General features: G+C 38.5%; 1 protein-coding gene across 2 annotated transcripts; it reads right to left on the minus strand.

Moving 5' to 3' along the window:
- Positions 1 to 3,966: 3,966 nt before the first annotated feature.
- On the minus strand, positions 3,967 to 11,416 carry LOC143723715 (glutathione S-transferase kappa 1-like). 2 transcript variants are annotated; one of them, XM_077216447.1, is made up of 8 exons: positions 11,170 to 11,416; positions 10,895 to 10,966; positions 10,730 to 10,811; positions 5,897 to 6,025; positions 4,892 to 5,037; positions 4,444 to 4,560; positions 4,264 to 4,357; positions 3,967 to 4,077 (listed from the first exon to the last, which is right to left on the minus strand). In XM_077216447.1, the coding sequence occupies exons 1-8, from the start codon at positions 11,299 to 11,301 to the stop codon at positions 4,028 to 4,030; spliced, it is 822 nt and encodes a 273-aa protein (XP_077072562.1). In that variant the 5' UTR covers positions 11,302 to 11,416; the 3' UTR covers positions 3,967 to 4,027. The 2 variants fall into 2 exon arrangements, with proteins under 2 accessions (XP_077072562.1, XP_077072571.1); XM_077216456.1 differs by having other exon boundaries at positions 11,066 to 11,406.
- Between the last annotated feature and the right edge of the window lie 11,877 nt (positions 11,417 to 23,293).

The following is a 23,293-nucleotide window of genomic DNA, read 5'->3' on the forward strand; positions in this document are numbered from 1 at the left end:
GACTATCACCTTTTGTCTTTATGCACTGCCTGGCCATTAAGATAATGTGAAGGTATCGGTGAAGAGTCTGGCTGATTGGATTAGGATACTTACATAACACTGTTATGCTGATTGGATTAGGATTGGTAACACTCTCAGTCTAGGGCACATTCCTTAACCGGTATGCCTCATTTACATGCTATTGTTTCAGAGTGCCTCCACCTTTAGGTAACTCCTCCCCCTGAAAGGGTATATGAACTAAATGTATACTGCCTTAGTTAGACGATGTTGAGATGACTACAGCGACGAAATAAAAGAACTTATACCTCAACTATCTCCTGGTCTGCAACTCTATCTTTTCTACACTTGAGAAGAAAAAGTTCACAACAGCAGACTACTCTCACGCGACTTTAGCTCTCCTGGTTGAGCTGCACTATATGGTGAATAGTTATATGGACCGGCGACGCCGCTCTGTATACCCTGTATGTGCTTATAACATGTGCTGGCCCGCATTGCTGGCCACCTGTTTCCCACTTATCTATGTTCCCCGGGAATCCCTGGGTCTCATGAGGTGGATGCTGGGCGCGCACGGCGTTGACAATGGGTTCCCGTAGCGTAAGCAACTTACGCAATACCAGAGAACCTCTCGTAAGAGAACGTACTCGGTTACATACGTAACCCCGGTTCTCTCTAGAAGAGGGAACGAGTATTGCGTAACCCGACCGTGCAGGCGCCATGAGCGATTTTCGCTTCAGCCGATGAAACCAGTGATGCAACTCCCGAGCCTGACTTTTATACGCTAACCCACCCCCATTCTGGCGGGCTGTGACGCGGAGAGGGCGCGACGTCACGCGCAAGGCTCAGTAGTAGGCTGCAGCAGTTGCCGCAGGGCAGCCAATGAGCACGCAAGATAGCCTGCTATAGGTCTGCTGGATGCTGCAATGCGTTGACAATAAATGTAAAATTAAGGATAATTTTTGGCTTCAATATCTCGAGAAAAGATGACTTTACCAGCAGCGTGAGCAACTTACGCAAAACTCATTCCCTCTTCTAGAGAGAACCAAGGTTACGTATCTAACCGAGTATGTTTTTTTCAATTGCTAAAAAGCAACAGTCAATACTGAAGACTTACAGGTATATAATACATCATACTAAATATAACATTATGCAATCTTGCAGGACAAGTATGTGGATTAACCTACAGGACTCCATCAGGAATTTACCAATAGGATTTTAATTTTGTCATGCAGAATTCCTTCATCCTCCATTTAAAGACAACTACTATCCTTCAAGATCCCTTCAAGACTTTTAAGAGAAGTATGGTCTCTGTGGGAATAAGTGATGTAGAGAAAAAGTGTGAAACTATTAAATATGTATATGTGGATTTATCTGCTTTGTGAGTCTGTATCCCCCTGTTGAAGAAAAAAAAACTATAGCTCCACTCAGCCAGATTTCATTTTATTGCCAATTAAATTATAATCAATCAACACAATTAACATCACTTACATATCAAAATTCATTTGAACAGAAATAAGAAAAATGCATCTTTTTGAGTGAACAACATTCTCTTTCTTCAACCTACAGAAATAACATTTATAGGCTATCAGTAAAAAATCTTGGGGAAAATGCTTTTACAAGGTACACCAGATGTAGCATTTCTCTGAAATGTATTTCTTACCTTGTTTGTTATAAAAAATAATTTTAAGCAATGCATATTTGATTCAATCGAAACTTGATTTAACGTACTGGGTCGGTATGTGTCTATAACTGATGCAAATTCCAGGTTGGTATGTTTCGACCCGTTCCCTTGGCTAAAATCCAAATCACATGCTAGCATGCTGCTTGTACTATTTCTGTCATGTATTTATATGCAAGAAATAGAGTACTATGCTAGTGTGTAGTTTTAAATTTAGTAAAACTGTGAAACGCAATTAAGCTTAGATGCGCTGATTCAAAGGAATATTGCAAAGAAAGAGAGCTGCTGCAGCAAAAAGCAGTTAAATACAGCTTTTTTGTTTGTGATAGTTTATTTTATTGATTTATTTTTGCAAATATATGTGGCATGATTGTCTCTACAGTTGACCTGAAAACATTGACCAATTGTAAGCATTAAGAATAAGATACTAAGCTTTAAAAAACTTGTTCACATATTAAATATTTTGCTGTGATTTCGATTGTTGCTTGATATGAAATTTGAAGTTGAGAACCATGGCTGATGTGCTGCGACTTTTTACTTTTTACCTCCTCGTCAATCGATGTTTTGCAGCTGTGGCATGATGAGTTCCCATTTGTGGCAGCAATAGCTTTCAACCTCTGTTGGCATAACTTGACAATTTGAACAAGTGCACCACCATTTGTCGTTCATCCTGAAATTTGTCGTTCAAATTTGTCGTGAAATTTGTCGTTCATCCTGGCTCTTGCTACAGCTGTGAGCCCAGCATCAACTTGGACAACTTCATCTCTGTCCTCTCGCTCTCTCTCTTCCGTTCTATCTCCATCTGTTGAAGTTCGGCATCGGTATAATCCGGTTCATAACGGTATCCCTTTGGCGTTGGGCTAAAATAACTTTCATCCTCATCTGTTCCGTCTGACATTGTGCTAAAATTGGTTTAATCATCAGAAGTTTCGCAGTCAGACATGTTGTCAGCGAGTCGCTCTATCAACAGCTGATCGGAACGTGCGCACTATTGACATTGACAGCAGCGCGGATTGATAGAATTGGAAAGAAAATAGTGCCGATTAAAACTGAGGTATGAATTTTGACCGGCGTGTTTTTTGTGTGTTAAATTAATCAAGATTTGAAACACAAATAATTTGTTCACATAAAAACGCAGTTTTGAGGCCCCGGAAACTAACCCGGAGTACTTTCTTGAAAAACTTGCAGCGGCCAGAACTCTGACCAGGGAGGTGACTACAGAGTGGGTCAGTGTGTATGCACTATAGTGCTGGTAAGGATTCCATACAACTTAAAGGGTTAGTTCACCCAAAAATGAAAATTAAGTCATTAATTACTCACCCCCATGCTGTACCAACCCCGTAAGACCTTCGTTCATCTTCGGAACACAAATGAAGATATTTTTGATTAAATCTGAGAGGTGGATCACTGCTACATAGGCTGCCAGAGGGAATGAAACTTGACGGCCCAGAAAGTCATTAAAGAAAATGTTTAAATATTCCATGTGCCTACAGTGGCTCAACTATAAGTTTATCAAGCGACGAGAATACTTTTTTCCCGAAAAAAAAAACATAATAACGACTTTATTCGACTATTCCTTTTCTTCCTTGTGGGCCTGAGACGAGAGTTCAAGAGATTTCCACGACGCATGCGCGAGAACTGAGAAGAGAACGTTCTTCTTCTAATACTTCTTGTTCAGTTCTCGCGCATGCGTCGTGGAAATCTCTTGAACTCTCGTCTCAGGCCCACAAGGAATGAAAAGGAATAGTCGAATAAAGTCGTTATTATGTTTTTTTTTTCGGGAAAAAAGTAGTCTCGTCGCTTGATAGACTTATAGTTGAGCCACTGTAGGCACATGGAATATTTAAACATGTTCTTTAATGACTTTCTGGGCCGTCAAGTTTCATTCCCTCTGGCAGCCTATGTAGCAGTGATCCACCTCTCATATTTAATCAAAAATATCTTCATTTGTGTTCCGAAGATGAACAAAGGTCTTACGGGGTTGGTACAGCATGGGGGTGAGTAATTAATGACTTAATTTTCATTTTTGGGTGAACTAACCCTTTAATGTCTTAAATGGGCGAACTAACCCTTTAACTGAAATACAGCTTTGCCATCACAGATATAAATTACATTTTAAAATATAAAACATTTATTTTAAATTGTAATAACATTTCACATTATAACTGTTTTTACTGTATTTTTGATCAAATAAATGCAGCCTTGATAAGCATATAGACATAAATCTTATTTCTGTCTCCATGGCTTTCCTTTATTCTTTTTTGTGTTTATGTTTGCTGTTGAATAAAAAAAAGTGAAATTAAATTTTTATTTAGAAGTTGTTGAAATATACAGAGAATGGAGGAGTAGTGATCACATTTTGGATGTGGGTTTCAGAGGCTGAGGCCCCATCCACTTCTCCCCTGGAACACAAAAAGAAAGAAAGTGATTGGACAATGAACAGTATATAACATAAGATTTTAATATCCCAAGACTACTTCAGAATTTATGGTTTAAAACTTGATAAAAGTGCAATAAACCAAGTAAACTGGGTATGATACATATAACCATTATCCTATCTAATAAAACAAGTAGAAATCCAAAGTTACCGATGCAATGAGCCATAAGCTCAAATCTGTCAGAGCCAAAGAAGACCTCAGCCTTTCCATTCACATGACACACAGTGCACGGAAAACCAAAGCACTACAAAAACGGAAGGGAAAATCACTGTAAGGAACAATTTAGTTAGAAAGACAAAGGGTGCAAAGACGCAAGTAAAAGGCACTGACTCTATACTCCAGTACTTCCTGTGTGGCACTCTTCAGCTTGTCTTTGATTGGCTGAGAATTGGCGAGGGTCAGAATTTCCTCCAGCTCATTGGCTGAGAGACCTGCCTTTAATCCCGCCTGTGCAAAACAGAAAGGCAAGACATTAGTGAACACACTCAAGTCAAAGTCAGTGATGAAGTAAAATGGATGATATCAAGAAATGTTTTCATGTATATAGTTTTATGAAGTAATAAAAGATTAACATGTCAATTTACTGACTGAAAACTGGCATTCAGATCTGCCTCCATTTAGTTATCAATGCCCTACTTCCTAAAATCCAATCAATTCCCAAAAGACAAAATCAAGTCCTGGCCTACATTCTGATATTCGTAACAATTGGTAAGAAAAGTCTATCGCAACTTTCGTTTCATGCTGACTTTAAAAAACGCAAATCTAGGGTATTTGATACCTCAATGAATGAGGCAGGCTGGGTAATGTCCTGATCAGTGCTCCAGATTCTTTTCCAGAGCTCTCTAGACACCCTCTCCACCAGCACGTCTCCCTCTTTCTCCTTTTCTGCTATAGCTGTCACAAAACGCATCGCATTCAAAGTGCCTACATGGAAAGATAAAAAGAGAAAATAAAAGAGACTGTGACAGAAAATGATTTACCTAAAAACACAAGATTATCCTTTTTAGATTGTAAAATAAATCCTTAAAGGAGTAGTTTACTTTTTAAAAAACTTTTGCTGATAATTTACTCACCCCCATGTCATCCAAGATGTCCATGTCTTTCTTTCTTCAGTCAAAAAAAAGAAATTAAAGTTTTGGATGAAAACATTCTAGGATTTTTCTCCATATAATGGACTTCATTGGGTACCAAACGGTCCATAGTCCAAATGACAGTTTAGGTGCAGCTTCAAATGGCTTTAAACGACACCAGACGATGCATAAGGGTCTTATCCAACGATCGGTCATTTCAAAAATAAATAAAAAGGTTTAAGTTTTATAAGCACAAATGCTCACCTTTCTCTGTTCTGTGATGCACGTTCGTGACTCTCCTGTTCGAACTCGTTCATCAAAATGAACAAATCTTTTTTCGAGTTATTTCGTTCAAACGAACGTTCGTTTAAAGCCATTTGAAGCTTCACTGAAACTGTCATTTGGACCTTGGACCGTTTGGTACCCAATGAAGTCCATTATTTGGAGAAAAATCCTAGATAGTTTTCATCCAAAACCTTAATTTCTTTTTTTTGACTGAAGAAAGAAAGACATGGACATCTTGGATGACATGGGGGTGAGTAAATTATCAGCAAAAGTTTTTTAAAAAGTGAACGCCTCCTTTGAGTAAGCAAAAAAACACTCTAGAAACAGTCCAACATCCTTTTTTCTAAGAGAGAAAGAAATCCACAAGTATGGCTTGCATTGTGCATGTGTTCATCAGTGCCATCGTAAAGAAACAGCAGTTTGATTACCTTTCTCAAACATCACCTCAACAGGATTTGAAGGTGGATTCAAAGGGACCACAAAGTACTCAGACAGCCGTTTCAGATCGATGTTCATGTAATAAAACTTATTAGGGATCATTCCAGGGGGGCGGTTACCTAGAAATAGAAGAAACTTGATAATGTATTATCTTATCATCTATAAAAGCACAATGTCACATACATCCATCAACATTCATTTAGAAAAATAGATATCATAATACGTTTTAAAGGGGACAAATCATGAGAATCTGACTTTTTCCATGTTCAAGTGCTATAATCAGGTCCCCAGTGCATCTACCAACCAAGAAAATGTGAAAAGTGACAACACAGTAACTTTGTTTTGGTAAGCCTTTCTTATGGAAGTAAAATAATATCAAAAGTTTTTGAAACATAAAGCCTGTTGAATTGTACTACTTGAAAAAAATATGCATTGCATTAACCCTGCTTGTATTTTAATGCATTGTATTTTAAGGGTTTGCATTTTTATGGGCTGAAATTTTCGGAGCATTTTATTTCGCTTTGCAAATTCACTTCCACAAATTCAGTAGTTCAAATTCGACAGTAAATTCAATGTTGACGTCCAGGAACTGCAGTAGATTACCGATCATAATCTCCATCTGCTGTTAGTCGACCTCACCAGCAGGGGGTGCAAGCGCGTGTTGTTGACGAAGCCAGAGCAACAGTTAGAGCCATTCATTCATTCATTAAAACTCATTTACAACAATGTAAGTGTATCTGTGATTATTATGTTTTATGTGAAATTCAGTGTCTTCACGATTACTTTTCTTTTGTAGCCCACATCTCTACCGTGAACGAGATTATAATGTTATTCCCCCGATGCGGATGTATAGGCCTACAGATCCAATGTTACATTTGAGTTTGACATATCTATTGGTTGTTTAGTTGCCTCAACCTTAAATTGCGGCGATTGTGCTGCATGCAGTAGGCTAGGGTTTCCCTCAATACGTCAGGATTCCCCTGCTGGACATATAAAACGCTTAACGGACTAATACAGTGATATAAAAGACCAAACTCGCAGGCAAGCAGAAGGACTCAGAATATGAAAGTTTAAAGCTGAGCGTTTCTCAGTGATACTGGCATTAGTGGCATAAGTTGGCTTGACATTGGACAGTCGCTTGATAAACTTATAGTTGAGCCACTGTAGGCACATGGAATATTTAAACATTTTCTTTAATGACTTTCTGGGTCGTCAAGTTTCATTCCCTTAGGCAGCCTATGTAGCAGTGATCCACCTCTCAGATTTAATCAAAAATATCTTCATTTGTGTTCCGAAGATGAACAAAGGTCTTATTGGGTTGGTACAGCATGGGGGTGAGTAATTAATGACTTAATTTTCATTTTAGGGTGAACTAACCCTTTAATGAATGGAACATAAAAACAGCTTTTGTGCCTTTATCATCTTTTCTGCATATATATCCTACTGACCCAGATAATCATCACAAAAAACTTAATGCATGCTCAATTGTTGTAAATGAGTTTTTATGAATGAATGGCTGGCTCTAACTGTTGCTCTGGTCTTCGTCAACAACAAGCGCTTGCACCCCCTGCTGGTGAGGTCGACTAACAGCAGATGGAGATTATGATCGGTAATCTACTGCTTTTCCTGTAGTTCCTGGATGTCAACTTTGAATTTACTGTCGAATTTGAACCACTGAATTTGTGGAAGCGAATTTGCAAAGCGAAATAAAATGGACTGAAAACCGCCTGTTGAATATTATAGGTTGTATTTTTAATCAGTTTGAATATTTTGGAAGTGAAATAAGAAGGGTGAATATGGATTATTGAAATTTTACTAATGAAAATGTATTTGGAATATTTTAAATTTAAATATTCACAGCTTAAATATTCAACCATGCTAAATTTCAGCCCATAAAAATTCAAGCCCTAAAAATACAATTCATTAAAATACAAGCAGGGTTGTCTTATGAAGATCTCAAGGAACTGTGTCAACTTTTGTAAAAAATAAACATGAATGTCTGCAAGTCGATGAGATGAATCAATGTAAATCCTCAACAACTACATAAATGTATCCACTAACCATTGAGAAACATCGAGGTGCAGTCTAAAAGTTTGCAACCTCTTCCTGGGTCTCTCGATAAGGCTGCACCCTGCTACTGGTTATTTCTGTGATTTTGGATGAGATTCAACTGTTTTTTTATTACCTGAGTATCTAAAGCTTGTGTAAAGGATCGGCGGTCTTCTGAACGGAGGCCAGGAGCAGCAGCTCATTTGTATTTAAAGGGACACACACAAAAACTGTGCTTTTTTGTTCACAACCAAAAATGGGGCAAATTTGACAAGCTATAATAAATGTTCTGGGGGGTTCTGGGGACACCATAGATTTATATTACATCGTGTGAAAAGGGACATAATGTGTCACCTTTAAAACTATATAAAAGTTTAAATGAATCTAGTTGTTTGTATTGGTTTTCAGGTTGTGAAAAATTTGCCCAAATGATCACAGGTAGGTGACGTAACGTTCTCATGACAGTATGAAGGTTAATGTGACGTGTTGTGGAAAAAGTCGTCTTCTCTTTGCAAAAAGTACCAAAGTCACGGAGTTCCAGATGCCAAAACTTTATTGGTTGAGACAACAAAGCTGAGATGCCTGCAGAACATCTGACAATCTCACTCGTAGCCCATCTTCCTTCACCTGCCCCAATTAATTTCCTATCATTCTGGCTTCTTTTTAATAGTGGCATGCCGCCAGCTGGTCTGTTTTTTTAAAAAGAAACATTAAACAAGAGAACACTGAAGGTCAAGCAAATCAAAAAAGCAGTTTATTTTCCAGGTGCAAGTTTGTAATCTGACCAGAGCCGGCGCCACAGCAGATCTACTGGAGGGGCATTGGGTCATCGGCGGGGGGGCACCGCCGTTTGAGAAATATTTTGACGCAGTGGCGACATCATAGTCCAACACAGCAGAAATGCTATAAAAACATTTAATCATAGGCGTAATTTGCGGGTGGGTCATGTCCCCACCACTTTTTGCCATGGGTCGATATTGTCCCAGCCTGGGGCTTAGCCAGAATTTTATTTTTTGGGGGATCCTGTATTTAAATGAGGGGGCTATATTTATATATTTATATATATATATATAGATATAGTCAGAATTTTATATATATGGCCCATTCTTGTGTTTGCGATGATGCGGTGGCGACTCGTGTTTGTAAGGGTGGCGCTGCCAATAAAGCACCTAAAAGCTGTCACAAAGAACCGGCAAAAGTAATGATTATGAATATGTAAAATATAGCAAGGAGATATTTTAATTGTTTATTAATAAACAAGTGTTTTCTTTGCCAGTGTCAGCTAAGATGAAGTTGACGATGCTGACTCGCGATCTTCAGTAGGCTAGTGAACGCGCCAGAGAGAAATGCACATTTCATACGGATTACAAAAGCAGAGAGCAGTCTGTAGTCTGTTTTCTTTCGTTTTGAATTATTCTGTTTAGAAGTAGACATGTCTGTAAGGCAAGTAGGCTAGGCTACCTTATACGCTGAGTTTCGGTTCATTTAGGCTATGAGACGAGCTCCAGTTCACGCGCCGGCGCCTCCGTTTCTTATCTATCGTCTGCTATATTTACTTCTTATTTATTAAATCCAGGCAATTGGTTGATGAAACATTGATTAAAATGAATACAATTAATACAAAACGAAATTAAGGTTAAAGAAAGGTTTTGTGCTTTCTGTTTGATGTCTCTGTGAAAGTTTTAAAGCATCTTTTAGTGCCGCTTTCAGAGCGCTCACGTCCGTAACATTGTTTTTTCCTCATAAATAAAATAAAATAAAATAAATATTTTATGTACTGTGGAGACTGAGAGCCAACCCTTCTTACTTTGGTTTGCGCAGTGTAATTCACATAATCACTAAAAAATATTTTGCCCCCTAAGTTATTATTATTTTATTTTTTAAGAAATCAGAAATTTGAGCTAGCCTACTTTTGAAACATCTCGCGCCACGGATGTAACAAATACTAATAAACAAATAATACAAATAAATAAAACATCTCCAGTTAACTAGCAGAGCATTCATTTCGTTCGTTTGTTAAATAAGAGGCGATCTAGCACGCTGAAATGTGTTGTTTTTGAAATCAAGTGATCAAAGTGCTCGTTGCGCTGCGATTGGTGTGGATACAGACAGTGTTCTCTTGTGGCTTGTGCGGACACTCTCTATTCGTTACGGTGATGTCACAAAGTAAAATGCACACAAACCCTGTTTGATATACAACCACTGATAAAAATAATCGGTTTTAATGAGGAAAAAAAACCATACGAGTGGATTAGAACCCAGAACCTCTGACAGGCTTGGCAAAAGTGCTACCACTGGACCGATCGATTGCTGTCCCAGCCACTTTTTAAAGCAGTTATGCCACTATTTAACATTAAAAAAATAACTAAAAGGGATATTTTATTAGGCCACGCAATGGCCTGTGGTAGGAGGGGCATCAATGACCGCTAGGGGGGGGGCACGGCCCTCGAATGCCCCACCATAGAGCAGGCCCTGAATCTGACCCACAGTTGTGGGACATAGTGACTGAGGCCAAAAGCCTCCTGGTTATACCCAGACTTTTCTACAAACATATCCTAATGTTTGATAAGATTACATGACACTATACATGTTTTATACTTTTTTATATTTGTTATTTTTAAATGCCATGTCTCATTATATTTATACATGTACTGTATATGTGTACTGAATGCTTCAATGCCAAGGTAAATTCATTGTATGTGGAAGCACACTTAGCAATAAAGCTCTTTCTGATTATGATTTTTGTGATTGTGGATATGTCATGTCTTTATTACCTGAGCCTTGCATGACTCCCCCTAAAAATGCTGGTTTAAATTTGAGGTCGATGTTCCAAACATTTCTATAGCGACACAGCACCTTAACACACACACAATCATGAAAACATATTAAGCAACATGGATTTTAAATTAACTATACTATGGGCCGAAACCATCATGTACCTCAAATGCCAGCCAGGAATACGGAGAAACGACATCATAAAACAACTCGACCACTTTTCTGGAACTGGACATCTGTAACAAATAACGTTAAGGATATTCGCTTCACCCAACATACACTAAAAAGTTTAATTTCGAACAATGTCATTTGCATGCATGGGTAGTACACATTACCCTAGGCGTCAGTCAGTTAGTCTCACTGCTGTAAGTTACGTAAGTTACTTGAAAAGAAACTGTCAAAGTTCAACACAATTAAATCGAGAAACAAATATACCCACTCTGTTTATGGCAGAATAGTGCTCATTTGCTACGACAGTCAGCACGATTGTTAAAATTCTATTAACTACAACAAATTGTATTTGTGTAAATTGTGAACGATGTTCAGCGGGTAGTGTTGGGCGATTTCGCATTTAACAGCGCGTCTGCTTCATGAAGCATCGATACATTTTTGAATCTTTTGTTTCGATTCAGTGGTTCGGAGCGTGTATCTTCTTCTTCTTCTTCTTCTTCTTACTTGCGCTTATTGGCGGCTCGCATTCTTAAAAAGAGCATTACCGCCATCTACTGTACATAATGGATCAGAGACATTATATCCCTATTTCCAGAATATTCAGGACTCATGTTTTCAATGTTGCTGCGTGTTCAGCTCCTCCATTTACAGCTCAAGTCCTTCACATTCCAGAGAAGGATAATGATACCTTTAATAATAATAAATCTATATTCTATAAATCAACTTTGTTTTATTTAAAAACTTTATTATTAAACTAGTCCCTTCTACTGAGTTTAAAAGTTTCATTATTTTCATTTGTTGGTCGACTTTCTTCTGAATTTCTTCAATTATCTTATTTCTATCCACTGAATATTTTTTACACTTAGTGAGTACATGTTCCACTGTTTCTCTGATTTCACACCAATCACACAATCCCATAGGATGTTTTCCTATTATATGCATTGTTGAATTAAGTCCTGTATGTCCCAGTCTTAGTCTTGAAATAATACAGTCTTCCTTCCTTCTCCCATTTGAATTCCTTCCTCTACCTACTAATGATTGTATTAAATGTAAATGTCTGCCCTTTTGCTCATTATCCCAATAAAATTGCCAGTTTTTGTATATTTCCCTTTTAATTATTGATTTTACTTCTAATTTGCTATACCTAATTGGCATATCTATAGTATCCTTTGCCATAGCCTGTTTTGCTAATTTGTCTGCTGCCTCATTCCCTGATACTCCAGTATGTGCCGGAACCCACAAAAACTGAACTATATTATTTGTCTGTTGCATCATGAATAATATCTCTAGGATCTCCAAAACTGTATCTTGTCTAGTTTCTGATTTTTGTTCTTCCAGACACATCAAGGCTGAACTTGAATCTGAACGTATTAAATTTTTACTAATTCCCATTTCATTTATTTTATTCAAAGCTACCATAATTGCTAGTAACTCTCATGTAAACACAGAGACATGGTCTGTTATTCTTTCCCCTCTTGTCACATTAATTCTTGGAATGATATATGCTATCCCCACCTGCCCATTATGTGGATCCTTAGATGCATCTGTGAAAACCTGTATATATTTGTCATACTTAGTCCCAATATATTCTCTTATCATCTCTCCTTCTAACACCCTCTGATCTTTATTTTGTCTTGATTCCAATAAGAATACGTCTATATTTTGTTGAGGTAAAATCCATAATGGTGTAATTGGTAATATTACTGTTGGAATAACACTAACCTCACTTAATTTCATATCCTGCACTAAATCATTAATTATCCAACCAAAACTGTTAACTTTCTTTTTCCCATGTTCCCAACATGCTTCTAGTAGCTATACCTTTTGTTGGATGGCTATCCTTCTGATCTTTAAGGTTTGCCCAATATGTCAGTATCAGTTGCTTCCTTCTCAAGTGAATTGGCGTCTCCCCCATCTCCACCTGTAACGCTGAAATTGGAGAGGAAGGATAAGCTCCACAACAAATTCTCAAAGCTTGTGATTGAATTCGTTCTATTTTTCCTAACTGTGACTTAGCTGCTGATCCATATGTTGTACAGCCATAATCTATTATTGCTCTTATCATTGTTGAATAAATCGTTCTTAATGCCATTCTATCAGCTCCGCATTCTCGTCCTGAAATACACCTCATTACATTTAAAATCTTCTTACACTTATCCTCCATCTTATTTATGTGTACATTCCATGTACCTTTTGTATCAAACCACATACCTAAAAATCGTATCACTTTAACTTGTTCTATCTCTTTATTATATAATTTCATCTTTAAATCAATACTTGACCTTTTATTTGTAAACAAAATCCACTTAGTTTTCTCGACTGAGAATTTAAAACCCCATTTGTAAGACCACCTCTCAACATTTTTTAAAACTAATTGCATTTTATTAACAATATACTCTACATTCCTACCTCTAAGCCATAGAGCTCCATCACCAGCAAACAACGATTTATTTATGCTCTCATCTATTGTTGTAAATACGTCATTAATCATAATAATAAACAACAAAGGACTTATGACACTACCCTGAGGAGTTCCATTCTCAATTATTCCTTTCCTTGATATATATTCCCCAATCTTTACTTTAATATTTCTTTCAATTAAAAACTCTTTAATCCAATTATATACTTTTCCATCTAATCCAATTTTAAATAATTTTATCAATAAACCCTCTTTCCATAACATATCATAAGCTTTCTCTATGTCAAAGAAAACTGCTACTATAATTTCTTTATTTATCAAAGCTTTCCTAATATCTGATTCTAAATTAATAATTGAATCCATCTAAACCCGTTTTGATATGGAGAGAAAAAATGTATTTTCTCCATAAGATTCATTAAACGCTCTGTAATCATTTTCTCCATTACTTTACCTAAATGTGATGTTAATGCTATCGGTCTATAGTTTAAAGGAATACTTGGATCTTTACCTGTTTTTGTAATTGGAATTATTACAGCTTCTTTCCAACTCTTAGGTAAAATCCCTTCTTCCCATACCCTGTTATAAAACTCTAAAATGATTTTAAGAGATTCATCACTTAACCTTTTAACCATTACATAACTAATTCCGTCCTGTCCTGGAGTTGACGCTTTTGTATTTTTTAATTTTGTATTCTTTAATTCTGAAATTGAAAAAGGCACATCAAGTAAAATATTTGTAACTCTCTTTTTCTCTAAAATAGATGGATGCTCTTTTAACAATTCCTCCCTCATTTCCTTACATTCCTCCATCAAATTATCCGAACTATTTATTTTTGAAAATTCTTTCCTAAACATTTCTGCTTTCTCCTCATCCCTTATTGCTATTTCTTCCCCAATACTTAACACAGGATATTCATAATCTCTGCGAATGCCACTCATCTTTTTAATCATACTCGACACTTCCCTAATTGGAGTATTTTTTCCAATTTCATCACAATATGTTCTCCAATACTCTTTCTTCACTTCCCTTATTGTTCTTCTTATTATCATGTTTTCCCAATAGTGAGTTTTCCTTAAAATTTTAAATGCTTTCCTTTTCCTTTTCACTGCTATTGTACACTTCTCATTCCACCATGGAACTACTTTCTCCACCCTCTTTCCTTTGCTTTTCGGAATGCATTCACTAGCAGCACTCTGCATCACTGATATTATTTCGGTATATATTCTTTAAATTATTATTACTTATTCATTTTGATCATTTTCAATCCTTCCTCACATATTCTTTCAAATTTTCCCCAATCTGCTTTCTCGTATTTGCACTTTCCTGTATTTCCTTGCTTTATCTTCCTTATCTCACTTTTTACAATTGAAAATGATTGAAAATCATTTTCATTGAAAATGAAAATGATCACTACCCACCATGCAATTTTTTAATACCTCCCAATTTACAATACCACCTAATACATTAGAAACAATTGTTAGATCTATTGCTGATTCCCTCCCTGAATTTACATCCATATATGTTTTGTTCCATCATTTATGCAAACCAAGTTTTCCTTTTCCATCAACTCAATGACCAAACCATTTGTATCTGTTAATAAACCACCCCATAAAGTACTATGTGCATTAAAATCCCCACACCATATTAATCTATCTCCACTTAATCCTTTAATTGCTAACAAAGTTTCTTGTGTTAATCTTTTGCACGGATTGTAAAAATTTATTATTACATAATTCTTGTTTCCAAACCATATTTCTACAACTATATACTCCATCGCTTCCCCTTTCTCCAAAACTCTATAAGACATTCCCTCTTTTAAAAAGTTAACACATCCTCCTCCTTTTCCTTCTTTCCGGTCTCTTCTCACACTAACGTATCCTTTTAAAACAAATTCTAATCTAGGATTCAACAATGATTCTTGAATACATTTTACATCCGGCTTAACTTTCATTTGGCTTATATATCCTTTAAATTCTTGACCATTGGCACAAAGGCTTCGAGCGTTCCATTGTAAAATAATAAACATAGCCATACTAGCCAGCCCCTAATTCCTGACTTGACTGAGATTCTGTAAGGTTTTTCATTATTTCTTCACATTTCAATCCCTTTATATCTAGAAATCTCTCTGCCGCCTTTACTATTATTTGTAACTTTTCTGTTCTCCTTTCTGTTTGTGCTGTACAATTGATTACCTCCACCATGAAGAGCACAACATTGATCTTACTTACTATCATTGCATCTTCTGGTACTCTACCTTCATCAATTCTTCCTGTACCTTCACTTCTTTTCCAATATCCATTCTTTCAGTCCCACTTTGCCAATTTCTCTCATTCACTACTTTCACAGCTTCGGCATAAGTTCGATTGTTTTTTGACTTTTCCTGTTGTACTTCCACTGCCTTTTTCCTAACCTCACAACCTCCATATGCCACATTGTGTCTACCTCCACAGTTGCAACACTTCAATCCTACTCCTTCTCCACACTTCCCAAATTCGTGCTCCCCTCCACAACGTGCACATCTCATCACACTGCTGCAGTATGACCATACCACTGGCAATTATAACACCTCAAAGGAGGAGATATATACTTCCTAATCGGATAGCTGATATAACCCATCTTAATCCGATCTGGCACTTCTTCTTCCAATTTTAGACGTACTAACAAGCTATCCATTCTTCTCCCTTCTCTGTTCATTTGCAAGCGGACTGCATCTATGACCTTTGCCCCCTCTATATTCTTTTTTAATTCCTCCATGTTAACTCCTAACGGAATTCCATTTACTACTCCATACGCACACGATTTCTGTCCTATGATCTTGCAGTTCATTACTAACTGTTTTCCAATTTTCTTTATTTTTAAGGCTTTATTTTTCTGCTCTTCATTCCTGCATGCTATCAATAAAGCTCTGTCTTGTAACACTTTTGCAAATGCTATCTCACCTACCTGCTTTTTCAGTTCGTATGTCAATGTCAATGGATTAACGCCTGAGACTCCTACCTCTCCTTTAAAGTTCACTAATATCCTTAGTCCACTTTTGATATTATTTTGTTCATCCCCATCTTCTTCATCGAACAACTTTCCGATCTTTCCTCCTCACCTTTTTGGATTTTTTGTATTTGCCGCCATTTACCGCCATAGATAGCATATAGAGACTAGATGCCCTATTGGCCGCTGTGGCGCAAGAAATGCGGCCGCCATCTTAAACCGGTCATACTCCTATTTGCGTTGCATAGCAGCAGTAGATGCCAGAGCACTGTGCAGCATATTCCTGCTCAAATCGGGGGACCATCACTCGGGGATTACTTTTCACGAGTAAGATTTTAACATTTAACATTACCGTACTATTGGTTGTATTTTGTGAACAAAATATTCAATGTGTCCTGTATCGTAGCTACGTGTATGACCTTTGCAGCAAAAAACCCGCGTGAAAATCAGTTCGGTATTCAGTGAGATATGATTAATTAAATGCGCTGGCGGCTCATTGCACCTGCCAAACAGATTACACTGAGCGGAGCGGGTGACCGGTTTAAGATTGCGGCTCCACGGCTCGTCCGCGCCAATCAAGGGGGTAATCCATCAGCCGGAAGCTGAAGCCTCGCGGGAGCCGCCATTGTAGCAGAACTTCACCTGCTGTTAGCATTCCATTGACTCCCATTCATTTTGGCGTCACTTTGACAGCGAATAACTTTACATCTGAGGCGTCCAAAGACTTCATTTGTCCATTATTTGTTTCTAAATAAACACGACAATGTATAAAAGGCTCCATTACTTTGTATCTTACGTTATGGCCCAGTAGAAGCCGTTTTTGTTAAAAACAGGCTAACGATTGCGTCATAACCGCGCGACTTTATGTCGCACAATAGAAACATTACCGTATAGACAGGAGGAGAAGCTCGCAGGCAATCGGGGGGACGTCCCGTCAAGGGAGAAGCCCATAGATAATGAGTCCATAAAAGCAACGGGACAAAATATTTCAACAATGTTTTTGGGGAATTGGAAATAATTCGGTATCTGGTAAGTGAATACATATGAAGTGATTAATGTTGGCAATTTCACGCACAGCTACTAGAAGATGTACGTCTGTCAGACAGGTTGCTCACGTCATCAAGCTTAGTTTGAGTCGGTTTGAGTCTGCGCGTCAGGAACGGAAGTGCTCAAAAATAGCTAAAAATGGGCTTCAACTGTCTCAACTGAGTTCCAATGAGATGGCTCTGTCCACTTCTTATACTGTCTATGGCGCCAATCCACCTTATTCTGCTCTAAACAATGGGCGCCGCCATGACGACGACTCCGGTTGCCTACTTCCGGTTCGTACTGTATTAGCAGTGAGAGAATGAGTTCAGGCTCTACATGTGCTGTTGTTGGTTGTTTTAACAATTCAAAAAAGATTTAAAAAAAACTTTTTAGAAACTGGGTGCTTTGAGCATAAGATAAAAAGGAGAGAATGCCTATGTCCGGTTCGTATCAGCTACATTCAATACCAGAGAGTAGACGTTTTTGGTTAGCTGCGCTAAAACTGAAGCATCCAACGAAAAAGGTGTAATACGTTACCAGTAGGGATGGGCATTTCAAGCAAACATAATATTCGAAGATCGCTGGGTATTATGCAATTAATATTCGAGAATCGCACCTCTCCATCACATCACGCACACATGCATGTATAGGCTACACACCAGAGCATGTGAGCAAAGCGGAGCAGTGTGACGTTTAAATATAAGTTAAACAAAAAAAAACTAAACATACTTTTTATATTTAAGTTTCACAATATAATGTTTTTTAAAAAAAAAATATTTCATCTATGTTGATTATTTGAAAAGGGAACCGCATAAGATGAGTCAGATATGATCATAAGATGCCCAATATATCGGAAAACATTTGGAATGGCTCAGACATGATTTTGACCACTTATCAAGTTTTGTTTTGTAGAAAGCCTTTCTTTAAAGTGAATTTCGCTTAGTATAAATTGTATCTTCATTTTTATCACTGTTTTATCAACAAATTGCCTGGAATAATAAATAAGAAGCACAAATAGTAGATATACAGGACACGGAGGCGCGGGCGCGTGAACTGGAGCGCGTCTTATTAATCAACGAAACTCAGCGTATAAGTTACTTGCCTCACATACATGATAAGTATATCTATAGAAAGCTTGAAATGTGTACTTTTAAACAAAATAATTAAGAACGAGCAGAAATGGGCTGCTCTCTGCTAATGTATAGGTTACTTCGTATGAAGTGTGCATTTCAGTTTATTAAATATTTATTTATTTATTAAAACACTAGTTATTAATAAACAATTCAAATGTTTAATGCATAATCATTACTTTTGCCGGGGGGTTTTTGTGGCAAGCTTATGCGTGCGTTGAGATGCAGAATAGGCAATATATTACGAAAACGCTCATTATGGTTTAGCATTCTCTCCCATATAGTATACATAACTTCCAACCCAACTTCAGTCGTGCACGGGCAGGCCCAGCCCTACTTATTTCACATATTTTCTAACCAGCACATCACTGCGGGCGTTCTGATCAAGCGGCGCTTAATCTTCATAAAGCTTCGAACCGGAAAAGGACAACCGGCTTCCGGTTCAAACCCGCTATGAATCATGGGTAAATTCGCTTTGCAGTAGCGGTCGATAGGGCGTCTATCTATATGATGTCTATGGGTGCTTCTCAATATCCCTCCTCGTCTCCTCGCTCCTCTGTCCTCCATCCTATGACCCGGAAACCAATCAAGCACAGCCATCTTGAAGGACATCTCAATTCTCTAATTGGACCGTGAGGAGTCGAGGATCGAGGAGTGAGGAGGCTTTTAGAGGAGTTATGAGCGAGGATACACAGGTGTATCCTATGCGGAAGTGTTTTATTGACTAAACGTCACGCACGTATACATTCTCCTCCCCCTTCACATCGGTGACAATAATTTGAACATGTACTTTACCCTCGCTGTTTATATAAACTACACATCTCACATATTTCAACAGGGTATCTTGCTTTATTATTATTCATTATGAATTTCTTAAATAAACAAACTTCAACAACATAAGGGCAGATCCTTTGAGCGCTGCTGATGACGCTATGAAGTGACGCTCAAGTGATCAAGTATACCAATGTATAAAAAAGCTTTCATTCGATTCCTCCGTCCTCACTTTCTTTCCTTGCGTCCTTCCCTCACAACCTACAGGGGGAGGAGCTGAGGCGCTAGGAAAGGAAACGAGGATGCACAAATAAGAAATGAGAAGCACCCTATGTTTACCGCCGCGTCGGCATTTGCCGCCTTCCGGTTCAGAGTTGGCTTCAGCTCACACTCTCACCCAGAGCGTGTATCAAACAAGGTCACGTGATTTCCATAATTTCAGGCTCTGTTTCGAAATTTAAATGATTTACCGCTGGGGGGCGATTTCTGTAAACTCATGAATCATGCGGATTCACTTAGATCGCCCCCAGGCGGCGAATCATTGAACAAGTGTCTATGGGGTTTACTCATTTTACCTGATCTCGGATCAGATTTGTTCGCGTTAAACATTAGTATAATTCAAAGCAATAATAGTACTAATTATTAGTCTCTTATTGACCTGTGATTAGCTGAGCAATCCGTGATGCAACAAACAAAACAGGACTTGAAAATTGATAAAAGAGCACATATTACATATGTAACGGGTTGTATATAGTTGTTAAATTCCTGCATAAATGGGGACAGCGCCATCTGCGGGCGTCACTTGGTATTGCGCCACTGTGCTAAAAATAGCGAATTCTGGGAAATCCACAGCAGAACTTTTGATAACTGCTGTGGTAAGTCGCATGTGAAGCGCTGCAGAGACAATTATAGCCTAAGTGCTTAAAATCTCACTACACAATGTTTTATTTCACTGTATTTTTGTTATGATGTAACTAAGAGATGAATGCTGTTTGTTTGACGTCGAGTGAGTCATTAGTTTTAGAGTTGAATGTTAAATGTAGCATATGTTGCATGGCTGCTGCTAATGCTATTCCTCCTTACCGTGTGTTGTGTAGGGCTGTTCTATTCTCTGTCTGCGATGTCATGCCATTCCTGATTCGTTTTGGTTTCCCCTTGTGCAGGTAATATATAGAATTTTTAGTTTATTTTTGTTGTGTGAAAAATGTATGTTATAAGAGCAATATTTCTGTTGAAAACAATTTGCTGTTTTATATACTGTGTTTTCATATAGCAGAAATGTTTTAGAAGCTGGAGATTTTATTTATTTTATTTTATTTTACATTTTACTGTGGAAAAGACAAAGAATTGTGAAACATGTATATTTGTACTTTTGTTTAAAAAAAGAAGAATCATTCCACTATACGATCACATTTGAACCAGTTTAATAAAAAAGAGCAGAACTTTTGATAACTGCTGTGGGCTGTTCTATTCTCTGTCTGCGATGTCATGCCATTCCTGATTCGTTTTGGTTTCCCCTTGTGCAGATGCTCCACATACACAACGAGACTGATACATAGAGGACCGTCACATTGGTGCCGTGACTGTGAGTGAGTGGACGTCTGCCTGCCATTGACGGACCGCTGTAGCTGTGGCTTCGTTCGGACATCGTGGACTGTAGTTTCCTGAAGAGGACATCTTTATGTTATCCTTTGCACATTAAAAGGACTCTAAATGCTCTGATTTTTTAAATAATTTTGGGTCAGTTTTCTCTTGTTAGTTGATCTGTTTTTTTGTTTTTTTTCCTGATCTTATTGTTTTGAAGTGTAGTCATAATGAGCGCAACAGGACTTGATTCGCCGGCTCGTACTCCAGCTTCTGTTGGTAGGGGGAGAGGTGTACTGCAGATACCTGCTTCCTTTCTTGGTAGTCCTGATGGCGGTAACGTTGCGTTAGGAGTGAATAGGGTTGACTTTTCAATTGATCCCCCTGACATTACTGATATGCGTAACCCACCTGGGGCAACCAGTCACTAGTTCAACACCACACTCTGAATATGTTGCCCCCGACTTGTTAGATCAAGTAGGCTCAATTGCTCTAATGATTGGGGAGCAGATAGCCGACAGTATTATATCTCGTCTTAATCCACCTAGCGTGGGGTCAGACACACACAGCAACCCACATACTGGCAGTACACCTCTGACTCGACCCTCCAACACTGTGGATATATCCCAGGCTCATTTGGTCACACACAGGAATGTCAAAGAGCCTCCTTCCTTCAGAGGGGACGGATCTGACTCAGTTGACATAGAGGAGTGGGAAGACCTGATGAGGGCCTTTGTTAAGAAGGGAAACATGAATACTGCTGAACATGTTGAGGAGATACTTGTTCACCTGCGGGGCAGAGCAAAAGACGTTGTCAAATTTTGGATTAGGAACAGCGAGTCTGACACCCAAACTAGCCCCAATGCTATTTACAGTCTGCTACAGAAGCATTTCAGTTGCAGTCAGTACTCACCAGTTCCCCTCTCTGACTTTTACACCACTTTGCCTAATGACAATGAGGAGCCTTACGATTACTGGTTGAGGCTAAACAAAGCAGCAGATGTAGCCTCTGAATGTCTAAAGGAGCAAGGCAAATCATTTGATAATCCAGGAACAGAGATTGCACACATGTTCATCCGCCATTGTCCCAGTAAAGATTTGGCTCTAACCTTTCGATCCAAGTCCATTGATAAGTGGTCAGCCCATGAAGTGCAAGCTGTGTTAAATGCCCATAAATCAGAGTCCAGCTTCAAACCTGCTAGTTCGACATGTTGTGTTAGGACTGATAAGGCAAATGTTTGCAAAGTTGATGTTAATGCAGCCTCTGTCGCTTGCCATGACTCTGGATTACAGCGGTGTGGATCTACAGACCAGGCTAATCTAGAGAGAGTGATTGACATGCTGGAGAAAGTTTTACTGCGCAATTCATGCGTACGACAGCCTAACTCAGGTCGACGCAATGCCAGACTCCCAAGAATTGATGCCTTAGATGCCTTACCTTGTGCTATCTGTAACGATGGAGCTCACTCTGCCCTAGCACACTGCCGTGAGCATCGCCTGTGTTTTCAGTGCCTGTCACCCGGCCATTCCCGACGCAACTGTCCTGTGTCACGGGCTACTCTACCTCCGTCTAATCAGGGAAACTAACAGATCTGCGCGAGGGGGAGGGCAGTGTAGATCTAATTAGTCAGCCTTCCATTTGTGATACTGAGGATTATGAGTCTGTATACGAGGTACAAAAAAGTATTGCCCCTTCTGACAAAACTGTTATTTTTCAATGCTTACAGCACGTTCCTATGACTGATAGTCTGTTCTATACCCCTGTGTCTGTCGAGAATGGTCCAACACTGAAAGCACTGATTGACAGCGGCTCTATGGCGTGCACCATAAGCGAAGCAGCAGAAGCTAACTTGTTGAAAGCCAATCCTAACCTGATAAAGACTCTAGCAGATAATGTCGTCGTTGTTGGATGTGGAGGTCATAGAGTTAACCCCACAGGGATATATGATGTCACAGTCTCCGTTTATGGATGTAAAATGATGATCTCTGTTCTGGTTGTGACAGGTCAGACAGAAGAACTGATTCTTGGCAGCAATGCTATCAAACCGCTGTTGACTTTACTGAGGACCACCGTCGGTTACTGGAAATTTATGACCATGCCAAGTGGAGATGGAATGGATGAATCCTTTCAGTTTTTGTCTTTACTTTCCAACACAGAGAGGTGGAAAGGAGATATTGTGCCAGACAAAGTGGGTACAGCCAAACTTAAAGGCAGTGTAACATTACAGCCACAGAGTGAATATCTAGTTTGGGGTAAACTCCCTAGCAAGGCCATGGTATCTGTGGGTAGTACTGTAGTCATAGAGCCCACCCAATCTAATTCCAGGCCTAAACAGATCTTGGTCGGCAGAGTTATCACACCACTATTTGGTGATGGCTTAGTCCCAGTTAAACTAGTTAACCCCACTAATCGCCCTGTTACACTGAGAAGGAATGCAAAAATCGCTGATGTATCCCCATGCATTGCCGTAGAG

Source organism: Siphateles boraxobius, unplaced genomic scaffold (genome assembly GCF_051911475.1).
Source record: "Siphateles boraxobius isolate OS27281-9 unplaced genomic scaffold, OSU_SipBor_1 12, whole genome shotgun sequence".
NCBI lineage: Eukaryota > Metazoa > Chordata > Actinopteri > Cypriniformes > Leuciscidae > Siphateles > Siphateles boraxobius.

Coding starts and splice junctions, on each gene's coding strand:
- LOC143723715 (XM_077216447.1), bottom strand. CDS start 11,301: ATGCGAAATCGCCCAACACTACCCGCTGAACATCGTTCACAATTTACA. Junction 5,038..5,896: donor TGAGGTGATGTTTGAGAAAG/GTAATCAAACTG, acceptor CTTTCCATGTAG/GCACTTTGAATGCGATGCGT. Junction 4,078..4,263: donor GCTTATGGCTCATTGCATCG/GTAACTTTGGAT, acceptor TTTGTGTTCCAG/GGGAGAAGTGGATGGGGCCT.